The sequence below is a fragment of the Branchiostoma floridae genome, chromosome 14 (assembly GCF_000003815.2).
Source record: "Branchiostoma floridae strain S238N-H82 chromosome 14, Bfl_VNyyK, whole genome shotgun sequence".
Classification (NCBI taxonomy): domain Eukaryota; kingdom Metazoa; phylum Chordata; class Leptocardii; order Amphioxiformes; family Branchiostomatidae; genus Branchiostoma; species Branchiostoma floridae.
In genome coordinates this window covers 19,558,014-19,575,534 of record NC_049992.1, presented here as the reverse complement: position 1 = coordinate 19,575,534, position 17,521 = coordinate 19,558,014, and the positions used below count along the sequence as shown (strand labels likewise).

General features: G+C 38.6%; 1 protein-coding gene across 1 annotated transcript in view; it reads right to left on the bottom strand.

Annotated features, from left to right (window-relative positions):
* Window positions 1-6,593, bottom strand: part of LOC118431016 (beta-1,4 N-acetylgalactosaminyltransferase 1-like) — a 9,334-nt gene extending 2,741 nt beyond the window's left edge. Inside the window, exons 1-9 of the mRNA XM_035842088.1 lie at window positions 6,468-6,593; window positions 5,697-5,885; window positions 5,054-5,173; window positions 4,613-4,719; window positions 3,179-3,234; window positions 2,844-3,024; window positions 2,354-2,440; window positions 892-1,082; window positions 98-238 (exon numbers count right to left, since the gene is read on the bottom strand). Coding sequence (XP_035697981.1) covers window positions 98-238; window positions 892-1,082; window positions 2,354-2,440; window positions 2,844-3,024; window positions 3,179-3,234; window positions 4,613-4,719; window positions 5,054-5,173; window positions 5,697-5,885; window positions 6,468-6,586 — 1,191 coding nt within the window. The 5' untranslated portion in view covers window positions 6,587-6,593. The remainder of the gene's footprint in view (window positions 1-97; window positions 239-891; window positions 1,083-2,353; window positions 2,441-2,843; window positions 3,025-3,178; window positions 3,235-4,612; window positions 4,720-5,053; window positions 5,174-5,696; window positions 5,886-6,467) is intronic.
* Between the last annotated feature and the right edge of the window lie 10,928 nt (window positions 6,594-17,521).

The following is a 17,521-nucleotide window of genomic DNA, read 5'->3' as shown; positions in this document are numbered from 1 at the left end:
TACCGGTTGACAAGTTGATACTTGATATGTCCAAGTGAATTCACTTAATTACTTGTAAAACTGACTATTTACACCCACCGGATGGAAACAAACTTACCAAGTGATAGTTGGTGTGGTCCAACATCGACACTAATTCCCTCAGTTTGGTTTTTCTAGTAAAGTACTGATCGTCATCTACGATGAGGACATATTCCGTGGCGACTTGAGATATTCCGAGGTTCAGGCCTGCGAAATAACCCTGCAAATAAAAAGAAACCCATATATGTTAAAGTATCAATTATTTTCAAAACCATGCACACAGTCTTTCTAATAGTCACTGAATGCTAAGCAGAGAAAGCAGTTCTAGCTATTGTCATTACTGTTGATGGGTGGGGGAATGCGCAGCCAGGAGTTGAATTGCGAGGATCGTACAATTGGAGGGGCTAAATCGCAAGGGTCTATATCTACAGTAATTTCCCCAGTTGCGGCTGTAGCACTGTATGTTTTTAGTTACTCACTCCGGGAAGCACATTTACACGGGGCCTTCATTAACATCTTATAAAAGCCTTTTCAAGGGACGTCTCTTACCGAAGCTAGGTAGTCAGATACACCCGAGTGAAGTGAGAAAAGTCGTGTGAAGTGCCATTCCCAAGGGCAGATGAATATCAGTCATGTCAGCTGTTTTGAACCATGTACCCCGGGGTTTGAGCCAATTTAGCCCTACTGATTGGCGCTACATGATACCACTGTTTTCGAGATTGCTATATTTTTAATCTCCCAACTTGTTAAATACAAAGCGTATACCTTACCACATAGAATATGAGGCATGTGCAAGTTTTTGTGAGATTTTTCTTACAGTATATTTTACCTCTAGTTAAAATTACATTACATATCAAGAAGAAGCGATGTTACCTTGTTAGGCGGCATCCTGTAGTGCTTGACATTACGAACTTGGTAAGCCTTCCACACGTCTGCAGTGTTGTCGTCTGCCACGATGACTGTAGTTTTAGGGTAGTACTGTTCCACAGACTTCAGCAGGCGTCTCAGGTTGTCATAGTCACCTGATGACGTCACAACCACCGTGACTCTGTCCCCCATCTTTCCTATATTTGTGTTGATTTGATGAACATTATCTAGATTATGTTGTAATGACTCGATTCACATATAACCAAAGTGTGTGAAAGAACGTGCAAACAATGCACGTCAAATGTGGTGGAAGACGAAACACATTTTATGTCAAACTGCCCTCTCTATAACCAAGAAAGAAAAGAGCTGTTCAAAGAGGCCATCAAATTCCATCCAAACTTTCTCACATTCAATGATAAAAAGAAAACAGTTCTCCTTTTAACATCACAAAACCCACACATAATAGAAAAGGTGGGATCTTTTTCTTCCACTGTCTTAAAAAAAGGAGTCGAACCCAATAACCCAGGATCTAGAGTTAGCTCTCACTAGTTTTAGACTAGAGTAGACACTTGTGATACTGTATTTTACACTGATTGAATCTTGTATGTTACCTGCAATTAGCCCACGGGCATGAATTTGCAATAAAACTTTATTTATTAATAATGATACTGTTACTGTTAACCGCACCCATTCATTAGAAAATTAGCTGCCTATGTTTTACAAGACTATGTTGCAAGTTTGTGCTCGAATTCGAAGGCAAATTCCAAGTACATGGTAAAACATAGAAGTATGTGACAATGTATATAGTGATAAACGTGGTTTTCTGTTCGCCCGTGTATGTTGAAAAGTACAATCATTAGGCCACAACAGAACCTTTTTTCTTGTTTTGTTTTTTCTGAAATCAGGCAAAAATTAGTAATCGCGCGCGAATGCCATCAATAAAATTTACTTACATTGTCCTTAATGATATTTGCAGAGAATTTTCTATTTTATTCTATTCCATTCTATTCTATAACTCTATTATGAATAGTAACAGATGTATTTAATGAGATCATTGATTCTTGTCAGCCTGGTCATCATATGTGCCTCCCTGACCTTCTGATTCCAATATGTTTGGACATTGCGGAGACTGTTTTCAGCAAATAGACAAATTGAAAATCATTTTGTTACAAACATCACAAAAATTTACAAGGTGATCTGTATTCTTTCAGACCGTCGATATCATGTAGCTAAAATGTAAAAGGTGTAGCCTATATGAGGCTTAGGTCACATTTCGAAACCGGGGCCCGACCGGGTAGCTTTCGGGAGCGAAAAGCATGATATAAAAGACACCAAACTACAGTACACAAAATGTCAAAATAAGGTTCATGGGCATGATATGTGTATATTTCTAGGTATACATTTTAATTTTTCTTTCCTTAAAACATCCCGGCCGGGCCCCGGTGTGGAAATGTGACCTAAGCCTTACCTTTCTCTGGCTCGTATAACCAGGGCAGCTGTCGGTGTTGGATGTGGACAGGTACAGTAGCGGTGAAGCCCATGTACCGGACCTTAACTGTAAAACAAGAGGCCGTAGAACTCAATTTCCGTGAGGGAATTAAGGCGTTAGCAGTGCGGCTTAAGCGTTTAATTATCAATGTCCACTTAAAATCCCTGTACATGTCAGACCTATGTATCAAAAGGATCTTGATTTATAGGTGTCAATATAAGTTGCAAATATAGACAGATAACGTACCAAACGGGCTGCTATAAGTGAGATTTAATCAGGCTATATTTGTCAAATTTCTATTATTTTTCCAGCTACCTATAGTGGCCCTGACTTCCATACCTACCTCATACGGACTTGACTATACATGTGTATACGCACCATTAGGATGGGTTTACATGAGTGTGTATACAGAATCCATACATGTCTTATGTCATATTCTAAAGGTGTTTTGTATGGAGTAGATTATTACCGAGGTCATATTTGTTTGCGTTAAACTCTGTGTTGAGATAGACGACTTTTCGGAGTTGCTGGTTGAGGTGAATCGGTTTCGTTGTCCGGATGATCATGTTGTTGGTGTTGTCTCCTACGATACTCACGTCTTCAATAATGGCGAGGACTGTAAAAACTCCCATATTTCCGCTGAATTCAACCTACAATTTTAACAAAGCAGTGATTCCATAAATTGCAACGAAGAATCGGTAGAGATAAAGCATCTGTAATGTTTCTATAATGATCGCAATGATGCCGTTTACTTGTATGCGCTGTTAGTTATCGATTTTACATGACGCTGAATGTATATTTTACCTCGAATACGGTGCCTCTAAAGTAGTCCTCCACCTCGAACCACTCAATTCGAATGCCTGGAAAATAAAACTTATGGTTCAAGTTGTGAAATTGGCAAGAAATATTCTCACGACTACACAACAAAAGCATGCATATATCACATGGTCAAGTCACACACAGGCACACAGAAACACACACTCTCTCTCTCTTTCTCTCTCTCTCTCAGTCTGTCTCTCTCTCTCTCTCTCTCACACACACACACACACACACATACACATACGCACAGACACACACACACGCACACATAGACACACACACACATACATGCATAGTATACACATAAATACCCGCAGAAACACAAAACACACACATACACATACATACGAGGGTGCTTCAAAAAGTAATGTCACTAGTTTTATAACAGGCTCATTTTTTCCTCGAATGAAATGAAATTTGGCACAAAGGTGAAGGCATATATTTTCTTGAGATTAGAATATCTCAATTTGTTGTTAAAATTTTAATGAGCAACTGAGTTGATTTCAAGATAACCATACCCCTGGAAGTTTGTCAGAAGATCAGTTCCTCTAGATCTGACCCTCTTATAACTACTGTAGGAAGCCGAAATTTTACCTGTATAATAACAAATGTCTCTATAAGTTACATGCCAATTTTCATATCTGAACTCCCAATGGTTCATCTTATACGGCTGCTAGAAAGGAGCGAGTTACTATATTACAGGCAGTTTGATTAATAGCCAAATACGTGGTTTATTTATCAAAGCTTTTGTAGACTAATTTGCCATCAACTAAAAGATACGAAACTTGGCACAGTTATTGGTTGTTTCAAGACCAAGAAGTGTGCAAAGTTTGATTTCTTTCTGTGTATTGAAAAGTCCACTACAGAAACTTAAATCAGCCCACCCCTGATTAACGGCACTGATGACCGGGGTCATACCTTACTTCTCCCAAGGAACGAAAAAAAGAATACATGATTGGATTTAAAAGGCAAAAATTGACATGTGTCTTACGGATAAATGGAACTTGATACAAGTGCAGTTTTAGTTTCATAAAATTGCTGCAAGTGAGTCAGGGACATTATCAATTGCACCTTAATTGAACCTCTAATTTCTTTCGACGGGAAAACAAGGGTGTGGTCATCTTGAACTCAACTCAGTCACTCATAAAAATGTGAACAACAAAGTGGGATATCTCACTTTCAAGAGGATATATGCCTTTACCACTGTACCAAATTTCAACTCACTTGGTGTAAAAATGAGCCTGTCATGAAACTAGTGACATTACTTTTTGAAACCCCCTCGTACTATGCTAGTTTACACATGGCTTTAACTCATGCAGGACACATAAACACACACTCCTATTGCATGTGTAACATAGAATTAATACGCATTATAGTAACCCATTTTCTCCCTGTTTAACAGACAAGGAGGTAAGTTACCTTCTAAAAGCACAGCCCTTAGAGGCCTGACGACCACGCCGTGAGCGGGATAGCTGACAGGAGACAGGCCGTCCGCATGGTTATAAATATCCGGTGGGTCAAGGCGTCTGCTCAGGGAACAAGGAATAACTGTGTTACTAAATTTACGGTAGCGCCATAGTCTGTACGTCGATGTAGGTTCGACATTCAGGTAATAAGATATACCAAAAGGCAGTTACTCAAGCAACTGGATATGATTTTGGAAAATCAAATCCAGTTGCTTGAGTAACTGCTTTTGGCATGCCATAGTCTGTAGTCTCCTACTATAATGGAAAAATTGGTTCTAAGTTCACGATGAAGTGGCCACCACGAAAACCGAGAACACAAAACCACCGCATAAAGCATTTAACGTCGTGGGAGGGGGGGTAATTTCGCGGTGGCAGGAAAATGGACTGTACATACCGTCTATTGAATCTCTTCAGATTGCTGTCTCTTTGCAGTTGTTTCACAGTCCAGTCTTCGGTTGTGAAATATTCTTTTAACCACCGCCCTGTGCACTGACATGGCTTCTCCCCAAGGTAGCTGAAAAATAGAATGAAACCGTAAGTTAAACAAAACCAACATAATAGTTACTGATATTATGTAGATGTCACAGTAGAGATTGGAATTCAGAAGAATCTCTGCTTTCCTTAGGAAAGATCTGAATTCCCATGCATAGTGTTCTACAGATATTTTGATATAACATGGCCTTATGTATAAGCTACATATATCACCATGACATAACGCATCATAAATACATAACATAGTTTAGTAGCACCATTAAATCATATGAAGCATTAACGCTTTATCACTTTCCACCACCACCAGATACAGCCGTGCAATGCCAAATACATTATATACATCTATTAATCCCTATTTTTCTTCAAATTGCAACCAATGAAATATGTTGCTATTGGTATTGATCTTAAAGTATCGTTACATTACGTCTTGGAACTGAGCTTCCTATAATAATGATATTAAATATAGACAATCAAAATGTACATTAAGATTTATATATAGCGCAAAAAAAGGAGTTTTGCGCCTTTGAAGGTCATACAGAACTAACCTCTCGACGTCAGGGTTCCTCGGCAAACTGCCGGTCTGTGGTCCTCGGCTCACAGGCAGGAAAATCATCGCCATCTGGAAGCCAGCTAGACGGATGGAACTGTTCCCATCCACTACGGCATCGTACGGAATCCGTACGGAACGTTTTCCACAAGGGACGAGAAGCAAGCACCACAGTTTTCCCAAGCAGCTACAAAAGGGTAAAAATATGACTATTGAGAAGTTTAAGAAAAAGTTATGTTAAACCCTTCCCGTGTCTGATGGTGCATATGGCGGCGCCCATCTCTGTTTCCTTAGCCCTGGGCCACACAACGCAATCACTACAGCAGGGGGCTAGTCCACTGGTAGTGGTGTGTGTTCAACTTCCATACTCTTTCCCGAATGCTGAGTGCTAAGCAGAGAAAGCAGCATGTACCATTGAGGAGACTTCACTAAAAAAAGCATATTGTAACTTCAATCTGTTACTTGATAGTTACATTTCCATGCAAACTTCTAACCCACAAGTTCCGCACCTATATTTCAACTTAACTTGTGTTCTATTCAAGAAGGTTTGTGTTTAGGCTTAATCTTGTTGTTTCATTTTGAAGTATACGTTAACCATTTGAGTTAATTATGTTATTCTATCAGAACTGTAAATGTATGTATGTGTTGGCAAAAAATATCAGCTTAGCTACCTGGGTTTGCCATGTATTGTTTAGTCTGCAATCTCAATAAATAGATACATAAATGAACCGCCAAAAGAAATGCAGAGTTCCGTAAAACATGTACTCACCAGCCGAGTAGGAAGCTTGTAACAGACACAACTAGTAGTTTCTGCTCGAAGGACATTCGCTTCATCCTGGCGACCATTCTTAATCTGTGCAGAAAGGTGGCATAGTTTAGAGTACACATAACAGTTTCGGTGAGGATGGCTACTGATGTTAGAATTAAAAGCATGTTATTTTCCCGATCCACACTTACTTGTCACACTGTATCGGATATTCGCCTACTAGTATTATTATAGTCTTATTTCTCACCTATTGTAATATGTTCCTTTTTTTCATGTGGAGGGGGTAAAAAGGTGCAAAATCAAGCGTCTGCTTTCAAATCCTACCCTAATTCTAATCCAAAATTAACTAAGCCCTCCTAGTTCCATATACGACCCCTCTTGACCCCTAACGCCCCCAATCCAAATCACTCTAATCCAACTCAAACTCAAACTCAGATCCAGATGCTTGAACCGTACCCCCGACAATCCACCCAACGCTCAGCAGTTATGCAACTAAGGCTGACTTTACAAGTACATGTTGTATTCACCTACCTGTTGTGACATGTTTACATGTCAAATACCTTTATAACTACAAGAATAAGAGAGGGAAATGAATGACAACTTCTGGCAGGAAGTACAAGAGCTGTGATCACAGCCTTATATGTGCAGTCGTCTTGGAACCCTTGAACACACATACACCATTATAAGGTATTCATTTGCAATATTTGATTACGGAAAAATGGTTGCCGCATAAATCTTCACACAGAGTAGACAAAATATGATCTTTACAACCCCAGTCAATGCCCCATACCTTGCACGGACCTCTAAACATGTGGCATGTACAGAAATACTACGAAAAACATTTGCCAGTTTTGTGTGCAGTGATCAATATTCTACATCTCCACCCAAAACAGAGTGTTTTGTTTCCGGGTGTTGTCGGCCATTTTGAATATTGTTCATGCATTCTATGGCGCTTGCCAAATAATTCACATACAGAATCAGTGTTACAAAAAATGAAAAATGATCCACCTACCTATAACATTGAGGGTTTGGTGTCACTTATACAGTTGTACTTATATAATTATAAACTATTGCGTGTCTGTCCGTCCATTCAAAAAGACGCTAGAGCATGTGATGTAAACATATAGAACTCTTTCTGGGGTCACAGAAAAACCGGTTTGTCAACTTTATACATATCGTTGTCTAATCTATTCTGTAAAGGGCTTTCCGTCCAGACAATTGCTTGCTAATAGTTTGCTCAGTTTATTATTTGTTATGGTTTCTTTTATCTTGATATATGTAAATTTTGTATTCTGCATGCGACATGACTCCCTGTGTTACTGTTTCTAAGGTGATGAATAAAGTTCAAAGTTGAAGGTCAGCTCTACAGTTGTCTAAATCCCGACCCTTGTCTGGAACCTAGTACATATTTCACTTTATAGAGCCCTATCTAACATCAAGAGTATGATAACTTGTTTTGATTTAAACCTGTTATTTTGTGCTGTACATTGGTATATTGATATGAGAAGAAGTTTTGTGATAAGTCTGAAGTAAGATTACATGTGGCCTTTTGTGAAAGTTCCGCGACGTTTTGCAATCTTCTTTTTCCACGAGCAAAGAACCACCCACCTTTTTCTGCTAGACAATGATAAATTGATACGAAAAGCAATCTTGTGACACGCCTGAAGTAGGATGACCTTTGTCATTTTGTAAAAGCTCGACGACGTTTTGCAATATTATTTTTTTTCACAGGCAAATAACCACCCACATTCTTCTGCTAGACATTGATATATTGATATGAGAAGAAGTGTTGTGATAAGTCTGAAGTAAGATGACATTTGTCCTTTTGTAAAATCTTGATGACGTTTTACAATCTTCTTTTCACAAGCAAAGACCCCTCCCCACACCTTCTTTTACTAGAAAATAATGATATATTGATACGAGAAGCAACCTAGTGATGTCTGTACTCTGTAATAATATGTCTGTTTGTCAAAGCTCGACGACGTTTTGTAAATCTTGTTTTTCACAAGCTAAGAGCCACTTACCTTCTTCTACTGGACATTGGTATATTTATATTGAGAAGTCTTGTGATAATTCTGAAGTAAGATAATTGTTGTTATTCCTTTATAAGCTTCACGACGTTTTCAATTTATTTTTCAAGCAAAGAAACACCCGCCTAGTGCTAGATATGTATATATTTAAATGAGAGGCAATATCTTGATAAGTATGAAGTAAGATGACATTAGTTCTTTTGTAAAAGCTCGATGACGTTCTCCAATCTTTTTTACAAACAAAGAGCCATCAACATTCTTCTGCTAGACAATGGTTTATTAATATGAAAAGCAATCTCATGATAAATCTGAAGTAAGATAGCCTTAGTCCTTTTGTAACAACTCGACGACATTTTGCTATTTTTTTTTTTCAAGTGAAGAACCACCCGCCTTCTTCTGTTAGAAAATCTTTTATGATAAATCGATACGAGAAGCGATAAGTCTGAAGTAAGATGTCCGGATCCCTTTTTGTAAAAGCTCGGTAATGTTTTGCAATATTTTTTGCAAGCAAAGAGCCATCTGCATGCCCTCTTCTACTAGACATTGGTATATTAATATGATAGGTCTTGTGATAAGTCTGAAGTAAGATGTTCGTTGTTATTCCGTAAAAAGCTTCACGACGTTTGGCAATCTTATTTTTTCTCAAGCAAAGACGACCACCCACCTTCTTGTACTAGACAATGATATATGAATATGAGAAGCAATCTTTTGATAAGTCTGAAGTAAGATAACATTTGTCCTTTGTAAAAGCTTGATGACGTTCTCCAATCTTAGTTTACAAGCAAAGAGCCACCCACCTTCTTCTGCTAGACAATGGTTTATTAATATGAGAAGCAATCTTGTGATAAGTCTGAAGTAAGATAACCTCTGACTTTTGTAACAACTCGACGACGTTTTGCTATCTAGTTTTCTTTTCACAAGTAAAGAACCACCCACCGTCTTCTGTTAGAAAATCATTAATAAATATTATAATGTATCGATACGAGAAACAATCTTGCGATAAGTTTGAAGTAAGATGTCCCTTTTTGTAAAAGCTCGGTAATGTTTTGCAATCTTCTTTTTACAAGCAAAGAGCCACCTGCCTCATTCTACTAGACATTGGTATATTGATAAGTCTGAAGTAGATGTTTGTACGTTGTTATTCCGTAAAAAGCTTCACGGCGTTTTGCAATCTTGTTTTTTCTCAAGCAAAGACGACCACCCACCTTCTTGTACTAGACAATGATATATCAACATGAGAAGCAATCTTGTGATAAGTCTGAAGTAAGATAACCTCCGTCCTTTTGTAAAAACTCGACGACATTTTGCTATCTAATTTTCATTTTTTACAAAGAAAGAACCACCCACCTTCCTCTATTAGAAAATCATTATTATATATTGATACAAGAAGCAATCGTGTGATAAGTCTGAAGTATGATTCCCTTTTTGTAAAAGCTCGGTAATGTTTTGCAATATTTTTTACAAGCAAAGAGCCATCTGCCCTCTTCTACTAGACATCGGTATATTGATATGAGAAGTCTTGTGATAAGTCTGAAGTAAGATGTTCGTTGCTATTCCGTAAAAAGCTTCACGGCGTTTTGCAATCTTATTTTTTCTCAAGCAAAGACGACCACCCATCTTCTTGTACTAGACAATGATATATTGATATGAGAAGCAATCTTGTGATGAGTCTGAAGTAAGATAATTAACCTCTGTCCTTTTGTAACAACTAGACGACATTTTGCTATCTTGTTTTTTCACAAGCAAAGACGACCACCCACCTTCTTGTACTAGACAATGATATATTAATATGAGAAGCGATCTTGTGATATGTCTAAAGTAAGATGTCCCTTTTTGTAAAAGCTCAGCTACGTTTTGCAATCTTCTTTTTACAAGCAAAGAGCCACCCACATTTTCTGCTAGACAATGATAAATGAATATTAGAATCAATCTTGTGATAGTCTGAAGTAAAATGACCTTTGTCTTTTGTACAGGCTCCACGACGTTTTGCAATCTTGTTTTTTTTACAAGCAGCTGCAGATTAGTTTCAAGAAAATGTGGTACCTGGTTATTGGTCTTGGGAGATATCTAACGAATCTGTGCTTACGTTTGGAAACCAGCACGTTCCGACACATCTTACTCAACCTATATACACGATGGTGGATACACTTAAGATTGAAAAAATAAAAATTATAAGCGCCAATGATCGAAATCACCATGGCAAGAAAGAAACTTAACCCATCGTAATGGACGATAGGAACCTTACGTTTAATATTTGTCTAAAGTTGGTAAAAAAAGGGCCAGGCAGATTTATCTAAAATTATGTCTTCATTAAAGGCCATGTATTCAGTAATTGTATAATGGGTAATTTGTATTGTAAAACTGAAAATTGTGTAGTAACATGAACATGTTTGTTTAAACAAGCCCATAACTATCATTTAATATAAGCTATTAAAGACCTATGTGTCTGCATTCCATATTAGGCACCGGCAAAATAATTTGTCTTGAGTCTTGAATAATGTATTTTGTTCTACCAGGAACAAATTCATACATCAGAAATAAATTCTGTCTACCCAGAATCGTATATCGCAGTCGTGTTTAGGTTTAAGACCTGATCGAACGAGGATTGTTATTCCCTACCATATAAGCCATCTGGTGAGTACGTACGCCTTACTGAAACCATCATTTTGCTAATGAGCTATACAATGAGTCGTTTTGGTGAAGGTGATAATTTCTAAAGCACTTGTTACTGGTTTTTCAAGTTTGTCAAAGTTTTAGAGACATAACTGTACCCCCACAAAAAAGCCAACAAGTTGTTTCCCGAGCATACGGGCTAAAATTTAGCAGATGTAACATGTTGTATGACGGTTTCTCACTGTAACGATCGGTACGAAAAAAAAATTACAAAAATTTTGTCATTGATGGGGGAGGGATTGGCGCGCACATGCACCTTTTTATTACGCAACAAATATCTACACGCTTGGTGGACATCAGTGTTGGAAGATTTTTTCACGGTTGCTGCAAAGATCTTTTTTAGCAAATTACGTAATATGTTCTATACCAACTAAGAAAGGTGGGATATTACCATATCCGGCTAAGCAGCCTTTGTCATTGGATCACTCTTCTTCGGGTCTCACTTCTAAATGATCATTTATAGCAATATCTAAGCCGCCAAAAGACATCCACTATATTTTGTCTGTATATGATTATTTTTGTTGGAAGTTGCATTAATTGCAAGTGACAAAATGACATAGGTGTAATGCATAGCAAACAAGCTACGTGGACCCCGGCCCAAACCTTCTGATTAACTGCCTATATGAACAAAAAAATCGAGTTCAAATATCTAAAACAATATCTTCTACACATGGAAGGCAAATATTCTGCATAGTTAGAGGGATACAAAAATTACCACTGATGAGGACCTACCATTACCCTTGCACTTGTTTCCAACAAGGTACTCTCATATTCAGGCTAATTTTGGCACATGACCCTGAAAATCCAAGACTGCCACCGCATCTGGAAATTACATTGATGCTATTGTTTTTGTCCTGTACGGTTATAATCCAGAAAAAAAAAAAACTTGCTTGGTTGCGAGGGCAAACAGTGTTTGATGGCGAGTAATACCTTGCTCGATTGCAAGAGCTAATCTTTTTTTTGATAGTGAGTATAAATCTTGCTTGTTGCCGATGTTGGCGAAAATAAACCTTTTTTTTACAACTCCATGCAAATACAGGGCAAAAAAATGGACATGGCTGAAGACATCATCAACCCTGATAATGTACCAAAGGTCAACACAAACGATTCCTCGGAATTGGCTTTGATGCAAATGCGTTCAATCAGCCGTATGCAGAAAGATTTAGATTGTGTTGTTTCAAACGTGTTTCCAAATCCGACATACGAAACAGGATCCAGCCCATCTAAAGATAATGCTGATATGTTGGTCCCTGTCAAAGATACACAAGAGAGACTAAAGAACTCCAGTAACGAAGACAAGGGCGAACATTCCTCTGATGATGCCCTGTGCAATAAACATAATGACGGTGATAACAAGCCTAAAACAACTCAAATAGTTGATACCGGGCTGGCAGTCAACACCGTCACGGCTGAAGTCGACGTTCATCCAAGTCCTAATGATAACATATGTCAGAATTCCTGTACCAACCTTTACCCAGGATCAATTGCAACTACACCAACTGAAAACGACGATCGTGGTGAAAACGTCAACCCACAAAACGACACTGAGGATGTGATCCATGAAGAAGTCGATATCCTGGACGATGACACTGATTTGGACCATTGTATGCCATATGCCGTCGCATATCAATGCACATCGGACATGTCAGAACATGATGCTGACGAGGTGGTTTCTGGAAATGATGACAATGACATTCCTTCAAACAAACATATTCAAAGTGCAGATCCAAATTCCCTGAACAAGAATCCGATATACGTGCCAAACGTATCGCAACATAAGCGCTGTCGTAAGTATTTTTTCTTGTTGTCGTTGCTTTATGAATAGATGAAGACCTTTATTGTACAATTTTGCCCAACCGAGCTAAGTACAGGTCACAACAAGTCAAGGTATAAAACGCATAAAAACATATAACATATAACATATAAAAGTATCACAAATCTAGTCCAACACAAAAGTTCGGCTTCTTCTTGCTTCTTGGTAATGGTGAACATTTAGGACTGTATGAGTTTCGCTATTGTTGGTTTGTCAAAATGAATGAGAAATATAAACTTGTCAGCGCTACTCATGTGTCTAAAACGAGGTGCTTTTAACAGAAACAAACATATTTAGATATCAGTGCTCGCATTGCGTTTCTTATTATTTTCAACTTCTGGGAAGTTAATCTCATTATGTTTATCTTCACGGAACATATTGTTTTTGCTCTGCTTCTTCTTCTTCTCAAAAGAATTTAGGCCAAAGACATAGACCAGAAAGCTGTCGCCATAGTTACTTGTAAATTAGCAGGCACCCTGTGATGTTTGGTTACTTAACCCTCAAACACCCGAGTGGGGTCCATTTGGACCCCAGGCGTGAATTTTGAAGTACCATTTGAACATTTTTTATCTGACGAAAAAATCCTTCCGTGACTTTGTCAGCCAATATCTTCTCTACCTTCTCGTAAGTTTTTATGAAGATTGGTACAATACTAAGGAAGCTATAAAGAAAGTCCGTGATCAGTCCGTCTGGGGTCCAAACGGACCCCAGTCAAAAAGTGCAGGTTTTGAAACATACTTTTGAGTCTAACTCCGTAACTACCTATCCTATCACCACCAAACTTTCAGAGAATAGTAAACACGTAAAACTTAACCCCCCTAAAAACTTCTGTGTCATCACCATATATTATGACGACATTATGACGTCATTTAGTTTATAAGGGCGGCCATCTTGGATTTTGACTAATGAAGACGTGAAATTAGCATAGATTATAAATTTTGAATCATGAAAATAGCACTTAACTTCATAGAATTTTATTGTTGTAAGAAAACAAGCAGGATTTACCAAAAAAACTTGTTTAAATTGAAATTGGATTTTTTTTGCAAAAATATGCCTGTCAGAATTCCGTTGCCATGGCAACCCTAAATAATGATAAATTTAATTTATTGACAAAAATATTTGGCTAACAATATTTTGTGATATATAACCAAGTTTCGTAGCTTTAGCACTAGCCGTTCATGAGTTATGCGACATAAAGCTTGCTGAGAGCCTTAAAATTCCCCTCTGGTCAGAATGGGTTTAGTGCAAAACATGGTCCTTCTGATCTTTTGCATAAATTATGATAATGAGGTAGAATGAGCAACACCTTAACATGTCAAAATATTCCTCTGACATTGACGAAGCAATGTATGCACAATGATCACCGATAGGAATTGGAACTGAGATGCTATGAACAAAACATTTTGGGGTCCGTTTGGACCCCACTCGGTCATTTTAGTCGCAAAAAAAGGTCGGGTGCTTGAGGGTTAATGTAGCAAATGTTTTGGCACAGAGCTAGAGGGACTCGGGTCACTAAATTTAGAAATGTGTTTGAGTTATCAGAATAGCCAAAACAGTTGCTAGTGATTTTTCAACGAATAGTGATTTTCTTGCAATTTAAAAAAGTAAACTGGATTAACCACCACGCTTTGGTGGCCTTTGTGGGGTGGGGCCTAGGGGTGGATCCTGGTGAATTCGGCAGAATGTTCTTAAACCGTTTTACAATTTTTTCCGTAAGCGATGTTTTGATGCGAGAGTTTTGATTGAGGCCTTCCAACAAACTTAATGACAGACATAGGGGTCTTGCAAAATTGAAAATTACTTCTGTGCTTCTTTGACATTGTCTGTAATACTTGTGTACTTGGGTCATTTTACCAACACGCTGTTATGTTAACGTTATGTTTTAGAATGCTCTAATGGTTGGCTTTGCGTTGCTGTAATAATTACTGCCTTGGTGGTGACATCGATCATTATCGTGACCTGGATTTACTGCATACACCCTGGTCGGGACGTTCAAAAGGTAACGCTACGTTCTTTTTGCCATTTCCAGCTATAACCTGCCTTTCATTTCATTTGTTTTATTTAACCAAGTATTACTCTCAGGGCTAATGCCCTGCTTTTCAGGAAACCCTGGGTACACCCAAACTTCACAAACATACAATGCAACAATAGCATAGTTACAACAAAATAGAACAACAATGCATGATTACATATAAAAATCCTATCCTTGGGTAAGATTCCTATTTAAAATCAGTCCTTGATTGAAATCAGTCCACGTTTGAATTCCTTTAATGAACTGGAACGCCTCAGTTGTTGGTCCGTAGTGTTGTATGCTGCCAGTATACCTTTACCATGCGACAATTGTTTCATTTATTTTATTTTATCTTATCTGATTTGATTTTTATTTGTCTTAGTTTTAGACAATGGCACATATTAAAGCAATATTGACAGTAAACTGACATTTACATATAACATTTCCCAAAAAACACCCCATGTAGTAATGAAATGAGCGGGTAGAATTGCTAATTGGTAATGATACGACCAATGCTGAATCAACAAAAAGGCCTTCGAATAGAATAGCGATTTTTGATTGTACTATAGCATTCCAGACACGTACACAAGAAGGCGGGTTCCAACTGACGTCAAATATGTCTATTCAGAAGTTGATGAATTTTTTTGCTTTACTAGTTCATCTTAGGAGGGCGTTATTCATCTTATAACACGATGGAAAGAACCTAACGTAGTTACCATCGACACTAGTTTCATTCGTTGTATGTACCAAAAAAGGTCACCCATCGCCAGAAGATGATGCTGACTCTACATTCACTCTGTTCAGCAGGCTGTTTTGAGCACCACCTTCATCCCTGACCAGCATGCTTCGGACATTACCTATATCTACGGTCACCCTGCTGTGGACACATCCTCCACACATGGGTCCTCTGCCGTGGACACATTCTCCACCCGCGGGCACCCTGCCGTGGACACTACTGCCACCCATGGACACCCTGCCGTGGACACTACCGCCACCCGTGGGCACCCTGCCATGGACACTACCGCCATCCGTGGGCACCCTGCCGTGGACACTACCGCCACCCGTGGGCACCCTGCCATGGACACTACCGCCATCCGTGGGCACCCTGCCGTGGACACTACCGCCATCCGTGGGCACCCTGCCGTGGACACTACCGCCACCCGTTGGCACCCTGCTGTGGACACCAGCTACGATGGTGAGTCAAGTTGTAATAGAAATAATTTTATAACAGGACTTTTTATATAGAATGGCTTGAAATATGGCACAAAGATAAAGACGTATATCATTGTAAGACTGGAATGTCTAACTTTGATGTTCATCGTTTCTTGTGTTCTAAATTTCATGATGGCCATAACATTGGGGGTCTGTCAGACGTTCCGTTCCTATAGATCTTAGATAAATTTTAGAAGAAGTCACCGAGTTTGATAGTTATAACCCAGGTTGTTGGAAAACTTCTATCAAGTTGGCGAGGAAACTTTTGGCCCCCGTATAGATAAGGTAAACCCTATTTTGACCGGGCTTTTTTGGTCAATCTGAGACGGGGAGGGGGGGAGGGCAGCTTTTTGAGGTCCGTGATATAAAACCCTGTAAGTCCTTAACGACTTAATTATGGCCACCGCATTTTATGGCCCGCGCCTTTGATTGTAAGAAACGTAATTTGACGACATTATTACGTCACCTATCTGATTGTCTTGGCTGGACCCACGAAAGAAGGGTATTCCCAGAAAACCTCAATATATATAAAACAATGATGCATATGCAAATTGAATGATAATGTCTGCTGCGACTTCTAGTGTAGATAGCAGCATCAATAACGTCAAATTGACGTCATGAAATGCCATACATATTCAAATACCAGTAAATGCAACCATCTTATATTCGCAAGCTTCATTTTTTAAAACTACATTTGTCAACAAACAATCGCAGACTACATCGAAAATAGACGATTAAAATGTTTTAATGTCTGTTGATGATAAAACCAGTAAATATGGATTCTAAGGACTACAAATCTAGTAATTGTTGTAGTGATATTGTCTGCCATCTTGAATCTTGGCCGATGGCGTCATTGAATTTATTCATGTAATGAAGTAGCAGTAATGTTGAAAAAATGTTAGAACCGAATCTATGGATTTTCGCCATTGCAACAAACAAAACAGGGAAACCTCCTAAACTTTGAGTTGATTGTTGCCAACTGAAGTCCAAACATAGTGTTGCTCTAGCGTTCATTCGAAAAGCGACATGCTACTCGGTGCGCAACCAGTTTACCTACCTACCTACTCCTATTCTCTTCCTTTGGTTAGATAACACTGTATTTCGTATATTTTACCAACCCTCGGGCAATTCAAGCAGTGGTTGGACAAGGCTGAGTACGTCGAAACACAGAACACGCGGTCTCGTATTCGGTATGTAATAAACATCTCAATTCAGGCATCCAATGGAACGGTTGCCTGCGATGCTCTTCTATTTTTAAGTATTAACTAAATAAACCTTTCATCCAACAGGTCCTAAGAGGAAGTGGCGAGCCGACTCC